Source organism: Sturnus vulgaris, chromosome 10 (assembly GCF_052056855.1).
Source record: "Sturnus vulgaris isolate bStuVul1 chromosome 10, bStuVul1.hap1, whole genome shotgun sequence".
Lineage (NCBI taxonomy): Eukaryota > Metazoa > Chordata > Aves > Passeriformes > Sturnidae > Sturnus > Sturnus vulgaris.
The window spans coordinates 23,925,399-23,951,053 of NC_142252.1; the positions used below are offsets into that span (position 1 = coordinate 23,925,399).

General features: G+C 50.4%; 1 protein-coding gene across 2 annotated transcripts in view; it reads right to left on the reverse strand.

Moving 5' to 3' along the window:
• Positions 1–17,494, reverse strand: part of SCHIP1 (schwannomin interacting protein 1) — a 37,443-nt gene extending 19,949 nt beyond the window's left edge. The window contains exon 1 of one of the 2 annotated variants that reach the window (XM_014886163.2): positions 17,007–17,494. In XM_014886163.2, the coding sequence (XP_014741649.1) occupies positions 17,007–17,465 (459 nt within the window). In that variant the 5' untranslated portion in view covers positions 17,466–17,494. Of the gene's footprint in view, positions 1–206; positions 431–17,006 lie in introns of those variants that run through there. The other variant, XM_014886162.2, reaches the window with a different exon arrangement.
• Positions 17,495–25,655: the final 8,161 nt, after the last annotated feature.

A 25,655-nucleotide genomic window follows, 5' to 3' on the forward strand; every position in this document is an offset into this window, starting at 1 on the left:
ATGCTCGGAGCGAATCCCGGGATGCTCGCAGCGAACCCCGGGATGCTCGGAGCGAACCCCGCAGTTCTCGGTCCAAACCCGAATCTGCGGCCCCGCTCTGCTGAAGCCCTAAGGGTGGCACAGACCGGGGCTGGCTCCGGCCGGGGGTGGCTCGGGGCTGCCCGGAGCTGCCCGGGGCTGGGGGCCAGGCCGCGCTCGCCCCTTACCTGGTAGGAGCAATTTTCCTGGTGAACCATCTCGGTGCATCATCCGCCCCGCCGGCAGCGCCCGCAGCCGCCGCGGCCCCGGCGGGGGAGGAGGAGGAGGAGGATGGGGGAGGAGGAGGATGAGGAGGAGGATGGGGAGAAGGCAGCAGCAGCAGCAGCAGCAGGAGGAGGAGGAGGAGGCAGAGGGAAGATGGATGCGGCCGCGCTGCTCCGCCTGCGCAGCGGCGGCCCCGGGAGCGCGGGGGGGCCGGGGCCGCCTCCGCCCGCTCCGCTCCGGGCTCCGGGCGGGGCCGCTCCGGCCGCGCTCCTCTCCGGGAGCGGGGAAAAAAAATCCCTCAAATCCCCCCTCAAACCCCTCTGGACACGGCGAGGCTCCCCCGGTCACCCCCCATGCTGCGGCAGCCGCGGGTCCAACCCCAAGCAGGATCCGCCCGGCGGGGGATGGAGAGCGGCCACCGAGGCACCCCAAAAGCAGCCAGCCCTAAAAGAACAGCCCCAGACACCTTCCCTGTGCCTGCTGCCTCGGGAATCCCGCCCGGGAATTTGTGGGAGAGGCTGTGCCCTACATTCCCGGTTATTTTTACCTCCTGCAGCTCGGCCCCAGCGCCCACCTGGCCCCGGCACAGCCGCGTTTGGGACACGGGGAAATGGCCCGGGCTGGGTATCAGGACAAATTCCTGCACTAAAGGATGGGCTCAGAGTGGGCTGGGGCTGCCCAGGGCAGCGGTGGAGTCACATCCCTGGAAAGGTTCAAAAAACGAGAGGATGGGGCACTTGGGGATGTGGTTCAGCCAGCGCTGGGTGATCTTGGGGGATTTTTCCAACCTTCACACGAACCCCAACAAAGCCTCATTTCCAAGAGTCTGACCCTGGAGGGTGAGGACACACAAAATGTCATTTCCAATCCTTGTTTTGTCCAGACACAGCTCATCCAAGGGACACTAAAACACCCAGAGAGTGACAACGCTGGGGTCACAGGCTGAGCTCACACCATGCCCTGGGCAGGGAACAGCAGAAATTCCCTGCCTGCCTTCCTTCCTTTCCCTCGGCAAACTGGGATTTATCCTGCTCCTAGGCCCAGCTGTTCAGAGATTCACATGATTGAAATCCAGGAACATTTGCTCAGGGCAGCTCGGATTTGATTCCCCCACACCAGATGTGCCTCTAGGAAAAAAAAAAAAAAAAATAAAAAAAAAAGGCCTTTGTGGGATCATCACCATGCCCGAGCTTTCCCAGCTTCCCACCAGCACAGACAGGCTGGAGCAGCTGTGGGAGGATGGATGGAGAATCCCTGGAGTCCCTGTGCAGCTGGGGCATGGATGGAAAGAACCTCCAGACCCTCCTCCCCAGTGCTCTCTCTTGCCTGCAGCAGTAGAGCTTTAAAAAAAAAAAAAAAAAAAAGACATTTGATTTAAAAAGAAAAAAAAATTAATATATTCTGCATAAATTTTTAAGAGAGGGTGAAGTCATCCTTGGTTTTTCCTGAATCTGCAGAGAATCCCATTCAAGCAGACATCAAAATAAAAATTCATCCAAATAAACCATCCCCACTCTGCTGCCTAACCTTGGCTCTGTTGGGAGGAGGATCTGTGGCAAGCTGAAAGCAGCTCCACGCATTACATAAACTCAAATTCTATTTATTCTGTGCATCACCAGGAAAACTCCAATTCCCCCCCATTTATTCCAGTGGTGAAGGTGCCAACCTCCCCATTCCCAGGGCTGGAGTGGATCCCCCCCCAGGAACCAACAGCTTTTCCCTTTGGAAAAACGATCCCAGAGAGACCCAGGGTGACCCCCCCAGGACACAGAGCCACGGAGGTGGCAAAGGCCAGGAATTATCCTGGACCTCTGGATTTCTCCTCTGCTCCAGCTCCCATTTGCATTCCCTGGCAGGAACGAGGTGGGCAGGCAGGTAATGATTAAAGCTGAGAGGGATTAAACCGAGGGAAAGGCTCCTGGCAGTTTTCCAGCTGGGTCAGTGGGAAGGGATTCTCTGGGATGAAGGATGAGCACAGGGATCAGGGGGGAGTCCTGGGAGCCCCCAGCAGCTCCTTTCCAGCTGGGAAAAGAAACCCAGGGGGTGCCTGCCCTGCCTGCTTTGAATTTCTTCACGAGGATTCTTCTTTCACCCCTAATTGATGGTTCCTGACACCACTCGTGAGATGATCCAGACAAGTTTTCCCGAAGCTTTCCCCCCCAAAAAGCAGCTTTGGATTAGGAATGTGTGGCTTGGAGAACATCTCCAGAGGGTCTGACACGACACTGGGGTGAGACCCTTCCCTTCAAACCCTTTCCAGGGTTTCAGAATTCCGGAGGGATTGGGAAGGTGCTGCTCCTGTCCCTGGTGGGCACCGGGAATGATCCAGACCCGATTCCAGCATGGAATTCAATCCCCATGGCACAGGCAGCACCTCCCTGCCCACGGCCACACAAGGAAAGAAAAGTCCAGCTCTACCAGACACTCAAATTCTTCTGGTGAAACAATGGAATTTCCTGAATTATTTATTCCCCTACAGAAGGAGGAAACACCTGGTATCCTCAAATCTGGGGGAAAAGAGAGAATTTCTGCTTCTGTGCTTTCTGTGCTTGTATTTTTAGTTTTTTGGGTTTTTTTTTCCATTCTTAAGCTCATAGGAGCCCCCTGGCACATCCCAATCCTCTTCCATCTCCAGCAGCTCTGAGGTGGCAAAGGCAGGCAGGGAATTCCCAACTTTCTGCTTTCCCCGGCTGCCCCAGCTCCAAGGAAATCATTAACAGGGCAGAGGGAGGAGCACAGCGAGGTTATCTCGGCTCTCCCATCCTCATTCCCGCTCCTTCAAAGGGATAAAGCCGGCAGGGAAACCGATCCCTCCCATTCCCAGTGCTGGGAGCCGTGGGAGGGAGGGAAGGATCTCGGATTATTACTCACAGCAAAGCCACATCCAACCCTTTTCCCGGCGTTTTTTGGCATTTCCAGCTGTCCCACACATTTATTTTTATACACTCGTGTCGTGCTCCGTGCCTGATCCCCCCCCCACCATCCGCAAGGGATTCATCCACAAACTTTGGGAATGGGAAAGGGGAAAAAAAAAAAAAAAAAGCAGGAGCAGCAGCGAGGCAGCCCAGACATGGAATTGCTGCTGGAAACAGCAGGAATGTTTTCCTGCCCACAGGCATTCCCAGAGGGGCCTTATCAGGTGGAGAGGTTTATTTTCCAGGCTGGTGTTGGCCAACCCACTGATACAAAAGCCAGGCTCAATCAGTGCTTTTTGTGTGTTTTTTTTTGGTGGGTTTTTTATATTTTTTTTTTTTCCCAAATCCAGAAATAAATATGCAGCTGGAGCACGGGGCAGGTGAAAATCAGGGAGGAGTTCAAGACCTGGGAATGTTTTGCCTCAGTTTTCAGAGAATTGCAGGATCTTGGAATGGTTTGGTTTGGAAGGAATTTAAAACCCATCCAGCCCCACCCCTGCCATGGGCAGGGACACCTTCCCCCATCCCAACTGCTCCAAGCTCTGTCCAGGACAATTCCAGGAATCCAGGGGCATCCTTGGGAAAATCCATTCCAGGGCCTCCCCATCCTCTCAGCCAAGAATTCCTTCCTGATATCCCATCTAACCCTGGGAGCCATTCCCTGGGTCCTGTCCCTCCATCCCTTGTCCCCAATCCCTCCCCAGCTCTCTCTGGATCCTTCTCCCCTCCAGGTGAACATTCCCAGCTCTCCCAGGCTGGCTCCAGCCCTTGGAGCAGCTCCACGGAATCCTCTGGAATGATGATCCTCAGGGAAAACACCCATGAGAGGGACAGAGCTGGAAGAAGCCCCAGTCCAGCCCCCCAGGAGGCTCCTGCTGGGTTCCCAAAGGTGTGCAAGCAGGAATTATACCCAGCATCCCGGGATTTCAGCCCTATTTGCTGATGATTTCCTGGGAGTGAGGGATTTAGCTCCTCTTTAAGCCCAGCTAAAGCTTTCCCTGGGTTTAAATCCAGCAAGTAAAAAAAAAAAAAAAAAATAAAGAAAGAAGCGATTATTTTTAATCAGTTAATACTCGACATCTGCTTGGAAAGGGGAGTATTTGTTTGGATTACATCCATGGGTAATGCTCTGCACTATTCCTTTTTTATTGAGGGGTTTTCCCTCATTTGGGATGTGTTACTCTGCTCCAGGTGGGAATAAACCTCCAATAGGTTAAGGATCCAATATCCTTCCCTTTTCCATGCCTTTTTTTTTTTTTTTTCCTTCCCTGGAATTTTCTGGAATCCTTTACAAGCAGCACCTTTACAACCCCACCTCAAGCACCAGAGATGGATTTGGGCTAAAAACACATCCCCAAAACAGGATTTTTCCCCCTTCCCTAAAAACCTGGAGCAGCAGGAACCAACAATTCTCCACCCTAACTCCTCCCATGTCAAACACTTCACAGGGAATTGCAGGGACTCATTTAAGCCACCCAAGTATTTATATCTCTCCAGTGATATAAAAGCCACCAAACATATGGAAAACAAGCAGATTTTTTCCATGGAAGCCATCCAGGAAGGCTCAGTGCTACCACACAGGCTTAATTTTCACTTGGACAATTTCTAAAGCTGGATCAGAAGTGCTTCAAAGGGAATTTCGAGGAGCTCTGATGGTGAGGTCTGAGCCCAGCAAGGATTTACTGCTGGGAACAGAGAAGGGAAGGATCCAGAAAAACCTCAGAGCTTCTTCCAGACCTAAAGGGGCTCCAGGAGAGGGACTGGGGACAAGGAATGGGGGGACAAGGAATGGGGGGACAAGGAATGGGGGGACAGGACACAGGGAATGGTTTCCACTGCCAGGGTTAAATGGGATACTGGGAAAAAATTCTTCCCTGTGAGGATGGTGAGGCCCTGGCATGGATTTTCCCAAGGATTCACCATCCCTGGAAGTGTCCAAGGCCAGCCTGGACAGGGTTTGGAGACCCTGGGGTAGTTGCAGGTGGCAGGGATTTAAATTCCTTCCCTCCCAAACCATTCCCTGGCTCCAGCAATTGATCTCCAGCACTTGAGGAGTGTGGGGAGACAGCACAGAAAAGCTCCAGCTGCCCCCTTGCCACTTGATTTATTTCTATTGTCAGGAATCAACAGTTCTTCTGGAAATGCAGCATTCCCAGCGTGCAGAATCTCTGGAGAACAACACCAGCTTGTCAGCAGGGAAAATCCCAATAAATTCACATTCTCCTCACCCTGCAGCACAATCGGGGAGAGGATTTGTAGCAAAATCCCATCAGCTCCAAACAGAGGGATTGGGCTGGGTGGGATCTGCCTGAGCTGAACCCAAATCAAACCTCACCCAACCCAGAGCAGGGACAGCTCTGCTGTTCCCACAGAATTCCCAGTCCCTGAGGATCACAGAGTGCCCGAGCTCATCCCCTGTGCCCGTGCCAGGAGCATCCTGGCACTGCCAGCCGGGAATTCCGGGCACAGCTCCGCCCCCAAATCCCATTTTCTGCTCCAAACTGGGCTGCACTGGTGGATGCTGGCAGCAGCAGGATGCAGCCATCCATTCCCAAACCCAGCTGGAAAAGATTCCCAAAGTTTCAGGTGATCCAGAATGAACTAAAATCATTACAAGTGATCCATAAGTATCACCCTTATCTGGTCTCTGATAACGAATTTAGGAGTTTTTATCAGCCCTGCTCAAATCCAGGCAGCACATCCAGCCTTGTCCAGCCAAATTTCCCTATCCCTCCTCTCCCATTGATTTGCTTCATTTTCATTTCTTCGATATAAATTTGCTATATTTGAAAAATACAAAATTCTCCCAGCCCCATTAAAACAGCAGCAGGGAGAGGAATTAATGGATTTTTCCAAGAGGGGAAAAATGACCCAACAAGGGATTTTCCCTGAGGATGAAGGACAGGGGGGGACAGCAGGAATTATTTGGAAACCTTGCTGGACTGGGGGCACAAACAGAAATTCCATGTTCTCCTACTCAACACTTCATTTACTGGTCTGGGGAATATTCCTGGATGGAATGTGAAGCCTTTTGAATTGTGGCAAAATCCCTGGAATTGCAGGCTGAGGGAAGCCCAAGCTGATTTAAATCCAGGGGATTCATTAATTAATTAGTCCTGAGCGTGGTGTGTCCACTGTGCTGCACCTGCATTCAGCCAGCAACAAAAATCAAATTATTAATTATAAATAAAGAACAGAGCCAGAGGGTAAAATCTGGGAATAAAGATGGGATTATCCCACTGCTATCACTTCCAGCCCATCCATCCTTTTCTTTTTCCATTCCCTTTGTGCTTCCTGGTGGGAGCAGCTGAGAGGTTTCATTTCTTTATGGCTTTATTTTGTAATTTTAATTGCAAAATTGGTGGCAAAAGCCCAGGAGTTGGGACTTGCAGGCTGAAAAAAATAAACACAGCACGCTACAAAGTGGATGTGGAATGAAAAATTGTCTTTTTAAACAGGGCCAAACGCCAAAACTAGGAATATCCCGAGCCAAACAGGTGACAGCAGGGGCCTTTAAATGCCTCCTCAAAAAAGGGAGTGACTTTGCAGGGACAAATCTTCCTCTGAGTCATGGCCAGGACAAAAATAGAAGGGGATTTTTTCCTCAGCTCTGAAGGTTGATGCCCATAACTCCAAAGTTTTTTTTGGCAGAAATCCACTCTTTTTGAGGGGCCTCCTTTTAAATAGGCACCCAAATATCCCAAATCCAGGAGGTTCAAAGCCTGCTGGGATCAGGGATTTTGGGAAGGCTGGAGCAAACACGGTTTGATTTGGGTTTGGCTGGATAAATGCAGGTGCAGCAGCCTGGACTCACTCAGGATTGATGAATTAATTAATGAATGAATCCCCTGGATTTTCAATCAGCTCAGTTCCCTCTGCCTGCAATTCCAGGGGTTTTGCCACAATCCAAAGGGTTTCATATTCCATCCAGAAATGGGGTTTTTTTTGGCCCCAGCCCAGGAATTAAAGGTTGCTAAGGAGGGGATGTGGGATTTCTGTACCTGCTCCCACCCCAGTGACATTTCCATAAAATCCCTGCTCTTCATTCAGGAGAATTTTCAATTCCCAGCCTTTAAAAAGTGAACATAAAGATGATTTTTGGAGCTTGTCTCCCAACCCCAGGGTCACTTGGAGAAAGGAAAAAAAAAAAAAAAAGAATCCTCTTGTCTGGAGCTGCCAAAGGTGATTCCTCTTCAACAAATATCACTGCCAGCTCCAAAACCAATTCCCTCAGGGATGAGAAATCCCATTCCTGCCTGCTCTGGACAGCCATGAGCAGACTCAGGATTTCAAATAGGGCAGGCAGAGTGAGCAGGAAGCTGGAAAAAAAAAATCTGAAAATATCAGGATAAGCAAGGGTGGATCCAGCTGAGCCTCATCAGTCACGGAGCCAGGGAGCTGCTGGTGGCACAGCAAGAAAACAACCCTGCTCCCTTAAATCTCCTTTTTTTTTTTTTTTTTCCCTCTCTCCTGTTCTACCTCAGGCATTCTTTTCCTCTTGCTCTGGCAGCCTGCAGCTTCTCCTGCTCCTTCATTTTTTCCTGGAATTTTTCCAGAGGATGGAGATGCTGGCTGGTTCATTTTAAGGGGTCTGCTGGAATGGGGCCAGTTCTTACAGACAGGGTTATTAAAGGTTGGATTTGGGATTTATTTTATTTTTTTTTTTTCCATTTACACCATCAGATTGAGCCTTAGAGTGAAGCCATGGAGCTTCTTCTGGCAGCAGGAATTCCCAGGAAAGGCAGGGCTGGCTCCCAGAGGATTCACTGGGATGAGCAGCAAGGTGCAGTTTTATCTTGGCATGGAACCACTGGCACAGCTGGATTTTCAGGAGAAAACAGAGAAAGGGAATGGGGGGCAGCCAGTCCCTGAGAAAATGGGAATGCTGGGTGCTCCAGCAGGGAATTCCAGCTCTGAGGGACAAAATAAATCTGCCTGCAGTGCTGGGGGGGCACGGGAGAGCTCAGCTGCTCCAAGGAATTGCCATGTCCATGCTGGAAACAAGGGTGGCCAAGGCACAGGGATGCTCCTGGTGGCTTTCCCTGGGGGAAGTTTATTTTTTTCCATTCCAATCCCATTCCAATCCCATTCCAATTCCATTCCAATCCCATTCCATTCCAACTCCATTCCAATCCCATTCCAATTCCATTCCAATCCTATTCCAATCCCATTCCAATTCCATTCCAATTCCACATCCCAGGAGTGAGAAATGTATGGATAACAAGGAAGGAAGTGGAGAACTGGAGTTATCCCAAAACTGCAGCACAGGTTATTTTTTGGGAATAATCCACATTCCTGCTCCATGCCAGAGGGATGGGATGGGGAACAGCCCAGGATCAGCACTGCCAAAAACTCATCCTGCAAAATTAATTAATTTATATGGAATATATCCATTGGGTATTATGGATCCTTGGATATTAATTATGGATTCTTGGGTATTAATTATGGATCCTTGGATATTATGGATTATTGGATATTATGGGTAATTGGATATTATGGATCCTTGGATATTTATTATGGATCCTTGGATATTTTGGGTTCTTGGATATTTTGGGTTCTTGGGTATTTTGGATCCTTGGATATTTTGCATTCTTGGGTATTTTGGATCCATGCAAATGCAAACCACAGAGAATTCCACGTGGAAAAAATGATTCCCACAATGATTTCTTTTCTAACACCTGCCAGGCCCAAGGGGAGAGGATGGCCCTGCTCCAGGATGCTGCTATTTCCCCAAATCCCTCTTTAATAAATCCAATACAGGAATTACACAGAATAAAAAGTTTAGATTCAATTTTTAATACCTCACTGAAAGGGTTTGGATTCCCCACGGGCCACACACAGCAGCAGCTTTTGTGTGCATAAAGAATCCAGCACTTTTAATAGAGTTCTCTTTTATTTTTTTTAACATTGTCCCCTACCACAGAGAGGATTAAATCTCAGCCTGGCACTTCTCTTTCCTTGGAAAAATCCTATTTCCTTGGAAAAAATCCCATTTCCTTGGAAAAAAATCCTATTTCCTCCCGGATTTCCAGAGGAAATCAATGGGCCTGGGTGTGATTTTCTCATTAAAGGAGATGCACAGATCACTGAGCTGCACTCCCAGATGGGGACTAGAAATATAAATAGATAAATAAATGAATCAAATAGAAAGAAATAGATTTATTTATTTATAGAAACATAAATAAATAAATAAATAAAAATCTCCCACCCTGGGTGACACAAACGAGTCCAGAGGGAAAGATGAGGTGCTCCAAAAATGATCTGAGGGCTTGGAAAAACTGGGAAAGCTCCAGGGAAAAAGGGATTATGGAGGACCTGGTGTGAGAGGAAAATTGGAAGAGGAAAAATCATTTCCCACTGAATCCATGGGTGCTCTGCTGGAGCAGGATTGATTTCAGGGCCAGAGCTGCAAGAGAGATTTTTAAATCTTTTTTAGTCCTAACTAAAAGATATTCCCACACAAAAGCAGAATTATTTGAGGTTGAAGAGCCTGAAAACACCAAATTCTGGTTCTCCTCAGCCCCCTCAGAAATTGGAATATTTGGAATATTTTCCAGCCTTGGAAAATATTGAAATGAGCAGATCGTGGCTTTATTTTAAACAGCTTCATTTTTATAAAATTAAATTAATACCAGCAGTGAGACATTGGGAGAAGCTGGGAAATCCCATTTCCTCCCAGTGGGGATTACCCCCAACTTTGGTGAATGACACTGGGATTTTTAGAAATCCTTTCAAGAAGTTTTCCCCTCAAAAATTTCCATTTTCCCCACGAAATCTGATGCTCCCTTAAAGCTCCTTTGGGCTGCAGCACATCCTGAGGAGATGGGGACACAAATTCATGGCACTCATGTTGATTTTCCTGATTTTTTTTTTTTTTTTGCTGTTAGGAGTAGGAGTGATGATGCTTTGAGCAATTCCTTCACAGTTTCTACACAAACTTTATAAAATAATCGAGTGCAGCTTTTCCAACCACTGAAACCCAAACCACCTTAAATGCAGGCAGAGAGGAAGGAGGAAATAAATCACAATTCCTGCTGTTCTTATCACTGCAGAGGCAATCCTGCTGCTCACAGAAACAAACTCTGAGAGGGGGTGTGGGGGGGGGATATCTGGAGCATTATTTAGAATATTTGAACAAAGCTTTAAATATTTAAACGATATTTAAATAATTAGAAGATCCCTGAGTCATTTTGGAGTCAGGACAATCCTGATTTTCCAGTGCTCCTCAGCAAATCTTCAACGTGGTTGGGGTTGCACTGAATAAATCCCTTTTTCCTCTGTTGTTTTGTTGTTGTTTTTTTTTTTAAATATCCTCTGGCTACAATTTCTCTCTCCACATACACCTGGATTTTCCACAATTCCAGGTGTTCCAGACACATCCATCCTCTCCATCCAGAGGGAAAAATAACAGGATTTGCACAGCACGGGGCAGTTGTGAGAATTAAAACCCCCCTGCCTTGCACTCATCCCACTTAATAAGCAAGGAATATTTGCCTAAGTACATAATTATTCTCCTGGGAAATCAAAATTCCTGCTGCTATTCCAACCTGAGGCACTTGGGTTCAAGTGGGAATTGGAAGAATTAAGGGAAGGGGTGCAAGGCTCCAGATTCTCCTTATTAAAAAAAAAAACCAAAAAACCAACAGTGTTTCGAGATATTCCAAATTTTGCTGGGCATAAATGCTCACTCCTCTCCCTGGAAATCCTTTGGATTCCCTATTTGTGATTCCCAAGCACCAGAAATACTCATTTATAATAAATTTACTGGTTTTACAGAGCCAGATCACAACAACGATCCCTCAGCATCACATTAAAGGGACATTTTACTGCTGCCTGCACCACGATTAGTGCTGGAAAAATCCAACTTTTCCAGCTTTTCCTCATCCCCCAGGAAACATTCACTCACCATGTGACTGGGCTGTGTCACCTGCAGGAATTCACATTTTGGCAGCCCTGGGATAAAGGAGAATTATCCATCCCCACAGAATCCATGGGCTGTGGATCCTTGCTTGGCCACTTCCTTTAAGGCCAGGCTCAGCAGCAGTGATGGGAATCAAGATTTTCCTCAGGATTTTTTTTAATCCTGCCAGTTTTTTCCTGACCCGTTTTGGGAAGAATCAAAGGCTCATCCCTCCAACCTCTGGAATTCCCACTTAGCAGCTGGAAAATCCAAAAATCCCTCGGGATGTTTTCCCAAGGCAATGGCACCGCTCCCTGGGGGCAGGACCAGCAATGTCCCAGCCAACCTTTGAGCTGGGTGGCAAAGGGCCAAAGTTCAGCCTCGAACCTTTGTTCAAATATTCGAAATCATTTCTCCCAACATCCCCCACACCCTCCCGGAGTTTGTTCCTGTGAGCAGCAGGAATTGTGATCTGCTGATTCACCAGGGATGGGGCATTCCTGGGACACCCCCAGGACACAGAATTACAGAAGCTTTTCCCACACTCAGCACGTTTGTTTTTTCCATGCCCAAACCTCACAAGGAATGAATTGCCCTGGAGAACCTCCCCGATTTCCCTTGTGCAGGTGCCAGGGGAGGAGTTGGGTGCTCAGATCCAGCAGGGACACGGAAGGTGTGGCTGAGCAATGACACAAATGCCGTTTCCTGCAAGCTCCGAGCTGCGTTTTGGAAAGCAGAAGTTCCCACCCTGACAGCTCCTGGCTGGAAAAATCCTTTCCAGGCATTGATCCCTGGCTGTTCCCTGCTCCCAGAGCTCCCATCCCTGGGGAGGAGGGAATTCACACTTCAGGCACTCAATCAATGTTTATTTGAAGTGAGAACCAACTCGGTGACAACCTCCAAGCCAATATTTGCTCCCTCCATGCCTGGGCCAGCGCTCCAGGGTGGATCAAGGCTTTACACCAAAGCTCTGGCCTCGATCCCAGCCCACATTCCCAAAAATCCTGCTCCACCAATATTCCCACATGGTTGGACAAGCACCTGTTGGCTCCATTTCTCTCCTCCCTCTTGCCAGGATGGTCCCTACATTTCTCCTTCCATTCTGGCTGCTCTGATCCCTGAAAATCAGATCCCTGCCTGTGGCCAAATGTGAAATTATTTCAAGATTTTAGCCCAGGCTTTGAATTAGCTCCAAATTTTCAGAGAGACACAGGCAAGGAGGAGGCATTGACATGGTCCGTGCTAAATTCCATCCTTCAGCCTCTGGAATATCCCGGGTTAACCCTAAAGTCATTTCACACAGCCATTAAAACTGGAAAAGCCCTCTAAGACCATCAAATCCAAAAATGAATCCACCACCACGGTCTTCACTGTTAAACCACGTCCCCAAGTGCCACTTCCACACTTTTTGAACACTTCCAGGAGGTTCCAAAGGTGGAGCTGAAGCTTTTCCACCCTCCCCGAGGTCCCCTGGGTGCTCTTTGCAGCCACGATGGGACAACTCCAACCATGCCAACCTCCAGAGGCCCAGGATAAAAGCAGCCAGAAGGACACAAATTGAACTTCCTGAAGTCTTGGAAATGCAGAAATCCGAGTGTCAGGACAGATGGGTGATTCCCTGGATTCATCACCACAGGGACAGGATAAAATCAGCACTGATCTGTCTCACAGCACAGGCAGGAATATTCCAGCGATGAAAAACAATAAAACAGAGACTCCAGCACATCCTTCCCTATCCAGAAAGCTCCTGCAGAAGCTGCAGGGATGAGCTTTTGGCATCACTGCTAAAATTCCTTTGGCCATTCCATCCCTCCCTCCCTGCCCAGCCGGTCACTGAGCAATTTCTGCCTGAGCCATTTCCCCTCCTGCCCGTGTTTCTTTAATTGACTCCAGAATTTGCAGATATTCTTCCCAGCCAATCCGTGCTATTGATTGTAATTATCCTCAGAGAGGCAATGGCAGGAATATTAAAGCCATTAAGGCTGATTTGGATTTGATTCGAGCCATTAGAGGCACGGCAAGAGGAGCCCTCGCCTCTTCCCCGGCTCCCGAGGGCCATAAATCATCCCATGGCACATTTGGTATCACTTTGGAGGAATCCAGGAGTTGGGGAAAGGAGGAAAAATGGAAAAATGGGAAGGGGTGGCTTCCTGCATGTCCATAATGAACCTTCTGAGCACCGAGTGCCTTCAGGAAAGAGCTTTCTCCTCTTAGGTGGGGTCCAGAAAACTCAGGAGTCACCTGGCCAGGAGTCACAGCCATCAGGCTTGGAGGGACCTCATGCTCCCAAAACAGTCATTTCACCCTTCTGGGGGGAGAAAAGCAGGAATATTCTCTGTTTCTGACAGCCTCTGCCCACAGGGACCCTCTCAGGGAGCTGGGGGCATTCCAGCCTGCCCATGGATGTGGAATATCCAGGATGGACAATCCACGGCCACCCCACCCTGCTGGGCCCCTGCTGCTCTCAGCAGTGGGGCTGCCAGTGCCAAGCACAAGTTGCCAAATCTTTCCCAAATTTCCTGGCAGGAGCTTTCCCTGTCTGCAAGCTGAGGGAGCAGCCTTGGCCCTCACATCCCATTTGTGCCACGGAATCCCACCTGGAAGCTGAACCACAGCCCTTTCCATGGCATTCATATCATTAATATTTCCTTTTTTTCCCAGCCTTTCCAGCACCTCAGGGCACATCTCTTCACCAAAAAAATCCCTCATCATTTAAACTTTTCATTCCCAACTCCTCCTTGCATTCCAGCCCGGATCCTCCTGGCTGGGAAAACCTCCTAAAACCATGGAAGAGCTTCCTTAGGAGTGGGAATTTCCTTCTGCTGGGGCTCCAGCGTGATCAGTGTCCCTCAGCCAGGTCTCAGCACAGCCCGGGGGGGGCTCACAAGGGCCCAGCACAGCCCTGGGGAGCAGCAGAGATTCCTGAATCCCGGCTGGGATGCTCAGCCAGGGCCAGGGAGGAGGGATGAGAGGAGCAGAGCCCCAAGGCTGAGGCCACGGCAGCCCCTGAAGGGTCACTCCTGTCCCCCTGGGGTCACCCCTGCCCTGCCTTCACTTGGGGCGTGAAAAACCCCAGAGAAATCCAGTCCTGACAGCAGAAAAAAACTCGATTTTAATCATCTTAATAAACCATCTTAATAAAATCATCCCAATAAGAGATCTCTCTGGATTGCTGGGAACAGCAGCCAGCCCAGCAAACACCTCCACTCCAAGCTGCTTTCACACCCCACCCTGATTCCCCAGCCCAGCCAAGGCCTATCCGACTGAAATTCCCTTTTTCCTGAGCTATCCTGCAAGCACTTGGAGCAATCCAGTCCCTGTATTTCCCTGCATTTGCTCCCTGGCTGCCTCCTCTCTGTGATTCCCGTGTTTACAAACATTTGGGCTTCCAGCAGAGCAAGGCAAGGGTTTGTTATAAACACTGAACCGCGGGGAAATGTCAAGGGCAGGGAAAACAAAAATAAAAAGAAGGATTTTCACTTCAGTCCGGTTCAACTCTGAAGGTTTTGGGTTGTGGGACACGCTGGGTGCTCACAGACATGGCCAGGGAGGGACAGGAGGTGTCCTGGGGACATCGAACAGCCCTTCCCAGGCAGCCAGCAGGGAAAATGTCCCTTCCCTTTGATCCAGGGAAGTGGAAGGAGCAGAGCTGGAACACCTCTTCCTCCTCCTTCTCCTCCTCTTCATCCCCAGGAGCCAAGGAAAGGAGAATCCTGGAGCAAAGGTGCCTCCAGGACAGCTGGGGAGTCGAGGAAAGTCACATCAGCAGAGTGACAAACTCCAGATTCTGGGAGTGAAGGGACCTGGAGCTCGATGCCACCCATGGGAGATGCTCTGAGTGCCCTGGGCTCCTCCATGCCCACATCTGGCTCATTCCATGCCCACATCTGGCTCATTCCACGCCCATCCAGGCTCATTCCAGCCCCAGACCTGCACAGCACAAACTCCAACCCTCCACAGGACAAGTCAGGGCGTGAGGCAGCCTGAATTCCTTCCTCTGTGCCTGTAGGAGGGAATGGGAGGATGCAGGAGGAAAATCCTCACAGGGGTAGAATTCCTCAGGTGACAGCTCACCTGGTTAAGCTCATGCCTGGAGGCAAAGAGTTTCCAGCAGTGGCAGCAGAGCTGATCAGATTATGCTGGAGAAATCAGCTCCCAAACCACAAAAATGAGAATTTTTTTTGTGTGTGTGTGTGTGGTTTTTTTTTTTTTCCTTTTTTCAGGCTGAGTTCCTGCACAAATGACTGTAATTAAAGCTGTTACCTGTCAGTTCCTCAAGGCACTGAGGCTCCAGTGTTCAGGCTTTGGAAAAAAGCATCCCTGCATGGCAGCAGTCCCACTCATCCCTCAGCTTACTCATCCTGCCCAGCACCCACCCAGATTTGTCACCAATTAGTTGTAATTCAAGGATTCAGGGGGAAATCCCCACCTCCCTGAGCTGAGGTGACTTCACAGGAAGTTAGGGCATGGAATGTCTTTTGAACAACACAAAAATCATGGAAAAAAAAAAAATAAAAATTCCTGTGTGCCAGAGGCAAGGCCACGGGGTAGGGCTGGTGAGGCACTCCCGAGTTTCTCAGGCATCCAAAGGTTCCTGCAGAGCTTCCAGGAGAGCTTTGGTGGATTCCTTTGGAATTCATGAATTATGGAAGAGCCTCAGCCCTGCCGTGGTGGCACCGAGTGCCTGCAGTGCTTGTTCCTCTCACATCACTGCAGCTCAGAAGTTCTGTGCAATTCCCAAATCTCCCTAAATAACGGGATCAGGCCACGATTTACAGAGGTTTGTGTGAAACAGCAATGGGGGGGGTCATTCTGACTGACACCAGGGCCTTGGGAAGGTTCTTTCTCTGGGGAAGGAGAGCACACAGCGCCAGCCTGGCACTGCTCCAGCCTGGGAAAAGCTGATACTGGGAAAAGCTGATATTGGGAAAAGCTGATGATATTGGGAAAAGCTGATGATATTGGGAAAAGCTGATTATATTGGGAAAAGCTGATGATATTGGGAAGAGCTGATGATATTCGGAAAAGCTGATATTCCTTGGCTTCTCCAAGGGGACCCAGCTCAGAGACAGCCTGGTGCTGGCACCTCGGCTCCAGCCCCTGCCACATCCCTGCAGCTGCAGGGAACCAGCCCCACCAGTGCCCAGGGATGCTCTGGGAAACTTGGAGAATCATGGAATGGTTTGGGATGGAAGGGACCTAAAAGCTCATCTCATTCTCTGCCACGGCAGGGACACCTCCCACTGTCCCAGGTGTTCCAACCCCAATGTCCAACCTGGCCTTGGGCACTGCCAGGGATCCAGGGGCAGCCACAGCTGCTCTGGGCCTGCCCATCCTCACCGGGAAAAATTCCTTCCCAAAATCCAGTCTAAATCCACCATCCTGCAGCTTAAAGCCATTCCCTGTGTCCTGTCCCTCCATGCCTTGTCCCCAGTTCATCCCCAGCTCTCCTGGAGCCCCTTTAGGCCCTGGAAGAAGCTCTGAGATTTCCCTGGATCCTTCTGTTCTCCAGGTGAGCACCCCCAGCTTTCCCAGCCTGGCTCCAGCCCTGGAGCATTTCCGTGGTTCCTCTGGCCTCTCTCCAGCAGCTCCACATCCTCCCGATCCAGCACCATCCCTCCAGGTGGGATCCCAGCATCCCTCCAGGTGAGATCCAGCACCATCCCTCCAGGTGAGATGCCAGCACCATCCAGGTGGGATCCAGCATCCTTGCAGATGGGATCCAGCACTATCCCTCCAGCTGGGATCTCAGCATCTCTCCAGGTGAGATCCCAGCATCCCTCCGAGTGGGATCCCAGCACCATCCCTCCAACTGGGATCCAGCACCATCCCTCCAACTGGGATCCAGCATCCCTCCGGGTGGGATCCCAGCAGCCCAACCCAACCCAACCCAAGCCAAGCCAACCCAACCCAACCCCCTCTCCACCCTCCATCCGCCCCGCACTCACCGAGGCGGCGCTGGCCCGCGTGTTGCGCTCCTGCTCCCGGCACTGCAGCCCGGCCAGGTGCCTCTCCAGGGCTGCCCAGTCCATGGCCGGGGGCTGCGGTTCCCGGGGGGGCCTCGTGTCCCGGGGGGGCCTCGGCCCCGCGCTCCTCCTCCCTCCGGGCCCCGCGGCCGCTCCGCGCCGCCGCTGCGCGGGGTCCGAGCGGGGCGGGGGCCGCGGGCGGGGGCAGCGCCGGGCAGCGCCGGGGCCGCAGCGGCGCCCATGGCCGGCGGGGAACGGCGGAGACCCCCCGTCCTCCTCCTCCTCCTCCTCTTCCTCCTCCTCTTCCTCCGAGTCCTCCAGCGCCGCCAGGTCCAGGCTGCTGGGGGACGGCGAGCACTTGCCCTCCGAGCACGGCGTGGCTTTGCTGGAGTTGGATTCCGAGCTGGAGCGGCTGCTGCCGGCGTCGCTGCCTAAATCCATGCCATCCTCGCGGCAATCCTGGCGGAGAGAAGCGGAGGGGCAGCCGTGTCAGGGATGCCCGGAGCTCTGCTGTTGCCCACCGGGCACGGGAAACGCCGGCCCGGGGCCGCCCCCGCTCTCCGGAGCTGCCGCCGGCGCGGGGCGGCCCCGGGCGGAGCGGGCGGGGGCGGAGCGGGGCCGGGCTCCGGCTCCGCCGCTCGGGAGCTGCGGGAAACGCCGGCTGGCGGCAAGGAAACACCGCTCCGACGGGCAGGAAATCCCTGATTCTTGGTATTTTGTTTGATTCTTCTTATCTAGGCTTCGTTTTTTTTAAAAATTATTATTACTAGGGTGTTAGCTAATGTTGTTGTAGTAGCTATTGTAACTATTTTTTTTTTTTTGCTACACAAGAAATATATTGTTATTCTTTATTCCCACAGCTGGTGGGTCGGCATGATCCCAAGCGATCCCCTCCAGCATAAATCCATAAATCCAGGCTGGTACGAGAATGGATCCAGATCAGCCCTGAGGGAAAGGATTTTGGGGGTGTTGGTGGAAGAGAATCCCAGGCTGACCCGGTCACAGGCAGTGCCAGCCCCAAAATCCCGCTGTGCTGGGCTGAGCCCGCAGCGTGGGCAGCACGGGAGGGGGATTCTGTCCCTCTGCCCCGCTCAGGTGAGACCCCACCTGCAGAGCTGCCCCCCACATCTGGGGCACAGCACAGGAGGGACCTGGAGCTGCTGGAGGGAGCCCAGAGGATTCCATGGAGCTGCTCCAGGTCTGGAGCCAGACTGGGAGAGCTGGGAATGTTCTCCTGGAGAGGAGAAGGATCCAGGGAGAGCTCAGAGAGGGACTGGGGACAAGGCATGGAGGTTCAGGGCCCAGGGAATGGAGAGAGGGCAGGGATGGGTGGGATATTGGGAACTGGGAATTCCCCGATTTGCTGTGGCTGCCCCTGGATCCCTGGCACTGTCCCAGGCCAGGTTGGACCTTGAGGCTTGGACCAGCCTGGGACAGTGGGAGGTGTCCCCATGGCAGGAGTGGGATGGGATTTCAGGTCCTTTCCAAACCCAAACCCAAGCCATTCCGTGATTTCATGACTGGGTTTGGCGAGGGGGTGGCATTGTCCCTGTGTGGGGCAGGGAGTCACAGCGAGTCACATCCTCCCTCCCACGCCCCCAGGGACCACAGGACACCCGCCACAGATCCCTGCTGACACCATCTCCCTTTCTTTCCTTCCTTAAAAGTAATTTAAAGTAACTCGTTATGAGTCTCCTATAAATAACTCCGCTAAAAAAAACTAATCTAGTTTCTGTATTCTGGGTCACCGAAGCCAAGTTTAACACACAAATGTTCCCATTCCCAAATGCACGGCAAGGAGACCTTTTAAGGAGCTGTGGCTGAAATGGGGAACATCAATCACACGGGTTAGGAATTTTCACGCAGGGTTTGGGAGATGTGGCAGCACCCAGCTGCCCTCTGATCCCGACACTCCCAACCCTCTGGATATGGAAGGGGAGAGTTCAAGGCCAGGGGAGAACCAGCAACTCTTTAATTAGAATGATATCGAAACCTTGCATCGGGCTAAGAGCTGATTTTGGGGCAGGATTTTGTGCGAGAAACATCCTTGAGGTCACCCGGCAAAAATCAAAACATCTCTGTATTATCAACTCTGTCTCCAGCACAAATCCAAAACAATTCCAGCTTGTCCCAGCAGAGAATTCACTGCACCCCAAAGGCAGCACGGGAGGGTTAAAAATGCCGTGGTGTGCAGGGCGGGGAGGTGATGCCAAGGTGGGCATGGCACGGACACCCGGGAGTGGGCACAGCTCAGAGAAAATCGCCCCTGCTCGTTCCCCAGGCCTGGGTTGGTCGGGAATTCCAAAGGGATGAGAGGGAAAAGGGAACATCTGCAGCCTCTTAACCCCTGAGATTCCTGAACTGCTGCTACACCGGGAGAGGAGAGGAGAGGAGAGGAGAGGAGAGGAGAGGAGAGGAGAGGAGAGGAGAGGAGAGGAGAGGAGAGGAGAGGAGAGGAGAGGAGAGGAGAGGAGAGGAGAGGAGAGGAGAGGAGAGGAGAGGAGAGGAGAGGAGAGGAATCCTGTGCCAGGTCTGACTCCACATCCCCCTCCTGGGCACAGGGACATCCTGGCAGTCCTGGGAGGACCAAAAGCCACCAGATGGGAAAACCATGGGAAAGAGGGCACGGGCCGGGGCTGAAAGGTTTCAGTGTGCTGGAGTCATCCCCTCCTCTCCCTGTGGGGTGGGAATCACAGACTCATGGAAAGGTTTGGGCTGGAAAGGAATTAAAACTCATCTCCCACCATCCCAGGCTGCTCCAAGTCCTGTCCAGCCTGGCCTTGGACACTTGCAGGGATCCAGGGGCAGGCACAGCAAATCTGGGAATTCCATCCCAGCCCCTCCTCACCCTTAGAGGGATGAATTCCTTCCCAATATCCCTGTGGCAGTGGGAATCCATCCCCCCTTGCCCTGGTTCAAAATCCCTCTCCAGCTTTTCTGTAGGAGGCTCCGAGTCCCAGGCACGGGTTCAGGGGGATAAAGGGGCTGGGATACACGGGGAATGTCACCCGGTTTATTCGGGATTAACCTTTCCCTTGAGGTGTCTCCTCCAGGTGCTCAGCCAGGATTATCCCAATTTTCTCTCCTGACCCCAAGGAGAAGCCAAAGCCCTCCCTCTTCCCAGCTGATCCCTGCTTCCCTCCCAGGCTTGCCTGGTGCCTGAAACTCCATAAAATCAGGAACTGCAAAGTGCAGTTTTAAAAATAATCCCAGCAAATGGCAGGAAGGAGCAAAATCCCGGAGATGAATTAGATGGGGAAAAGGTTTCACCACAAGGTTAGGAGGGGGTGGCATTTGACACAATTTGTGTGGTGTAATTCTTTATTTGGGGCTGCTTTAACGTCACCACCAGCCTCAAAAGGAATTTTTTTTCTTTTTTTTTTTTTTTTTTTTTGCTGAGCAAAGGAGGAGCTGCCTCACTGCTCCCAGGCTGTGGAAAGTTTGATTTATTGGATCTTCACTGAGGAAGTTTCTTTCCTTCAACACCACCAGTGCACTGAGAATGTTTAGTGGACGACAAGAGAATGATGTGTGGAACATCTGGAATGGCACTTCCCATTCCCAATTTTCCCATTTTAGTGGGATAAAGCTGTTTCACCCTTCATTCAATTCAAGTTTCAAGGTGCCAGACCTTGCAAATCCCTCCCTGCTGCCCTGTCCTCAGACAGATTTATTTTCTTATATTTCACGTCATACATGTCACTCTTTCAAGTTCCCTTTTTTTTTTTTTTTTTTCCCCACTGCAGACAGAGCCAATAATTTTTTTCATCTCATAGTAAACCCTCCTCACTCCTAATTCTACCCAGGGAACATATTTCTGCTCGACCCTGCACAGGAAGGACCCAGCTCTTGCTATTCCAAACACAAATGGCATTTTTCTCTTCCCCAAACCCTTTTCCAACACCATGGAAAACTTGGGCTTTGTGGGAATTCTCAAGGGTGTGAACACAAACCCTTGGAGATGAAAGAATCTGTTTTTACAGCTCTTTTATTCAGTGCAAAGGAGGTTTAATACAAACAAGGCTTGTGGGGTTGGTTCTGAGGCAGGAATAGATCACAAAAATAAGATTCCTCTTCTTTTCCTGGTGCTGCTTTAAAAAGCAGTGTGCTGATTATCATAAGCTATTAAATCGAGTCGATTTTTCTATTTTGGCACTGCTGTAACCCCATTCTAAAGTGGGTTTCTTGTGTTCTCTCCTGCTAAATTGCAGAAGTTTTTGGGTCAGAGAAGGAGGAAAGCAGGGAAGTCACAACCATTCTTAAAACACCATAAATCCCTACATATGGGGACATTTCTGCCAGCTGGATCTTTATCCCAACACCCTCAGAGCTCCCAAATTTTATTTTTTTTTTACTTCAAAAACTGGGGTTTGGGGTTTTTTTTTTCTTGAACTGATCCCACACAGAGCTGAGCATTGTCCCTACCCCGGTGGGATTTGCCAGGGAAATGATGCTGGGATAAAAATAAAGCAGGAAAGGGAAATTTCCTCTGAACACAAAGAATTTCCCTTTCCTGAAAGGAAAAGGACTGCACTGAGATCAGGGCACATTTCCTTTTCCTGCTGCCAGCCCTCTGTGAGAATTCCTGGGGTTTGTGATTCCATGGGCAGGAAAAAAACCTGTCAGAGTTCACCTGGGACAGGGGGAGGTGTCCCTGCCCAGGGGTTTGGGACTGGATGAGTTTTAAGGTCCTTTCCAACCCAAACCATTCTGGAATTCTAGGATTTGATGATTCTGGGATAAATATTCTGGCAGGGTGGAAGATTCTACAGCTTCTCCACAGGGAAAAGTTGTCTCCTCTCCAAAAATCCCCATAACATCTTGCAGTCCCTGTGCACTCTGATTATCCCAACCCTTAATTTGGGATTGGGAGCACTGGGATTCTGCACTGCTCCAGATTTTCCAGCCCTGAGATTCCAGCAACAAACCAAATACCGCTCGTGGAACGCCAAATTAAGGCAAATTAATTCAAAAATAGACATGGTGGGCACTCACCTGCAGCTCCCTGGGGTGCAGGGGCAGGAGCCATCCAGCTGCATCCCCCTCTGGAATGCTGCATCCTCCCTTGGGAAGCTTTGGGTCACAGGGATGCCATGGCACAGCAAAAGCCCCGTGGGCATTGCTCTTGTCTGTGCTGCTTGGATTTGCAGGTTTAACTCTTTAAATTTAGCAAATTAAATTTAGCCAATTAATCCTTTGCTTAATGTAGAGGGGGGATGAAGGGGAGGGAAATCCCAGCAGGGCTCTGAGTGATGGCACTGCCACCAAAGCTCTGCTGGTGGCACGGCAGGGGACAGAGCTGCAGGACAGGGATGACTCTTTTTTAATTTTTTTTTATTATTATTATTTTTTAGCATCCCAAAATTAATCCCTCTTAGGCCATGCTCAGCATTTTGAGCTCTGGCACTCCCCAGTTCTCCAAACTGGGATTGGATGTTTGCTGGGATGGCTCCACCTCTGCCAGGGCTTCCCTGACTCCCAGAAGTTTTCCCCCACATCCTAAAACACCCACAACATCCTCGTTGTCTCTTTTCCTTTGGCAAAATTGGAGATGAAAGAGCTGCTCCTGCCCAGACTGGTTGTCCTGTAAATTATTTGCTCTGGGGTGAATCCTAAAACCATGGAATGGGTTGGAAAGGACCTTAAAGCCCATCCCATTCCCCATCCATGGGCAGGGACACTTTCCCCTATCCCAGATTGCTCCCAGCCCTGTCCAACCTGGCCTGGAATAATTCCAGGGATGGAGCAGCTCCCCCTGTGCCTGTCCCAGTCCAGAAGCACAGGAGGGGCCAGCAAAATCCTTGGAGTAAACAAAAAAAAAATCTCCTTATCTGTCCAACAGCCTCTGGAATTCAGCGTAATCATCAAAACCAGGGGGCGAAAAAAAAAACAAAAAAGAAAAAGTCCTTTAATAAAGCGCTTTGGAAGGCACGTGGGGAAGGAATGCGAGCAGGGAAATAGCTGGAATATTTCAAATGCATGAAGCCACAGAGCCCTGCTGAATCTCAATATTTATGTTGCTTCCTCTCAATGCATCAACTCCCAAATTCCAGCGTGTGCAGAGGAGCTTTTGCAGCATTTCTCCCCGAAATTCCTCCTGATCCTTCGGGCACAGAGGAATCGGCCCCCAAAGGATGTCTCAGTTTAATTAAGGAGTTTGTTAATCACCTTGGCGGCCTCTGGTTGTCTCTGGGCGGGGCTGGAGCCCAACAAAAGCAGGGAGGAGCGATTCAGCTCCAGCAGAATCCAGGAGGATTCATCCCACCTGCCTGAAGCCGGGAATGTTTGGAGCAAAAACCAGAATTCAGGAATTTCTCCCAAGTTTTTTTTTTTGCATTCTGAACGACCCAGCTCATTGCCTGACTTCAGGCTGAGGATCATAAATTTTCTGGGGCTGAAAATGTTTTACAGTGAATCAATTTTTGTCCAAATCGGTTGAAGGAGAGATATAGAAAACGGCTTGGAAAAATAAAGTTTGGAAAAATCAAGTTTAGATATTCATCCCACAATCCACAATCTCACTTCACCAAGATCCCCCTCCCTGTCAGCACTGTCTGAGCCCAGCTCAGGCCTTGAGGCAGGTCACAGATAATTAATCCCAGCCTAAAGCAGCCAAAGCCTGGACAGGGAGTGAGCCAGGAGAGGGGAAGGTGCAATTCCGGCTGCAAAAGGAATTCCTGCTTCAAAGGGTGGGATCGAATCCCAGAAACTTGGCAATTTTGAGCCAGAAACTCTTGCTGATTCAGGTTCCCATTGGGGACAGCTCTCCTTGGCTGTCCCTGCAGCTTTCCTTTTCCCTGATAATTCCCGAATTCCTCCAGCAGACCAGCACAGCACAATAATCAGGCTCAGATCAAACTGTTCTGGATTTAACTTTTGGTTTTTATTCTAAATCTCAGCACCAGGCCCGAACTCCCTGCTCTGCCTTCTCCTGCCCAGTTTTCCTCTCATTTCTCTGCCAGAGGTGGTGCTGGGTGTGTGGGATGCCCACAGCATTCCCTGGAGGTGTGTGTGTGTTTCCTTGGCTCCCCTCCTGCTTTGGGGCATGAAAAGGTTGGATTTGAATGGCTAGGAGAGCTTTCCCAACCTTATTGATTCTGGGATTCCTTTTCCTTAATGTTTCTGAGATTCCTTTCCTTCATGATTTTGGGATTCTTTTTCTTTCATAATTCTGGGATTATTTTTCCTTAATGTTTCTGGGATTCCTTTCCTGAATTATTGTGGGATTCCTTTTTGTTAATGATTCTGGGATTCTTTGTCCTTAATGATTCTGGGATTCCAAGAGCTGCTTTTGGGAAGGTGTCACTGAGACCCCTGACCCATTTCTGGTGGCCTCCTCGAGCATCTCCCTGCAGTTATCCCCCAAAATTGGGGTGCTGCATCCATGGGGCAGCCCCAGAGTCACAGAATCATGGAATTATTTCGGTTGGAAAAGATCTCCAAAATCATCCAGCCTGGGCCTGATCCCCACATTTGTCCCCAGCCCGAAGCACCGAGTGCCACATCCAGGAATTCCTTGGGCACCTCCAGGGATGGGCATTCCAAACCTCCCTGGGCAGCCCCTGCCAGTGTTTAACAACCTTTTCCACCAGGAAATTCCTGCTGATGTCCTCCCCTGGCCCAGCCTGGTCCCTCTCCTCCTGTCCCTGTCCCCTGGGATAAGATCCCAAATCCCCCCTGGCTGTCCCCTCTTGTCAGGGAGTTGTTCAGAGCCACAAGGTCGCCCCTGATCCCCCTTTTTTCCAGGCTGATTCCCTTTCCCAGCTGCTCCTCGCAGGATTTGCTGTCAGAGGAGCCCAGGGAGGGAGCCAAGGGTGGCAGAAGTGCAGCTGCACAGGCACAGATTCCTTTCAGACACTCCAGAATTGCTCTCCAAAACAGAGGAGTGTGGAACAGACACCTGGGAGCTTTCCCTCCCCCATCCCTCGGGATACAGGGAAAACCATCCCTGTTGTCACCCCAAACACTCTGCACCATCCAAAGGCTCTTTCCTGCCTTTTCCCTGCTTGGTTTTCCCAAATATCTGGATGGTCAGAGATTCCTCGTGTGCCACATCATGTATGTGGTCACCCAGCCCAGGGAAGTATTTTTATACTCATTTCTATTCAAAAAAAGAAACACAACTTCAAAAAAAAAAAAACCAAAAAAAACCAAAACACAAACTCCTCTATGACACACAAATCCAGGGAAAATAAAATCAGTGACTGCAGCAAATGGAGCAGTGAGGAACGAGCTCTGCTCCCTGATGAGGAATTGTGCTCCTCTCACAACAGATGCAGCTCTTGATATTTGTTTTCTGCATAAATCTACATTTTAGGCTGAAAGCAACTGCTCAGGCTTTGTCTTCCATCTCTCACTGCTCTTTTCAGCTCAGGGCCTCACACAAACAGCTCCAGTTTGGGCTTTTCCAGCCCCAAATCCCAACCAGGGAGGCTTTGGCCATGGAATAACTTTGCTGCAGACCTGGTGGCCACAGGGAATATCCAAGGTGTTGCCTTTTCCCTGAGAGGGTGCTGGAGTTTAACTTTGCTCTGCCCCAAAAACCAAATCCCTCCCCATCCAGAGCATCCAACCCTCCACAAAACCCCAGCAGGAATTTTAAATCCAGCCAAGATGAGTCTGAAATCCAGG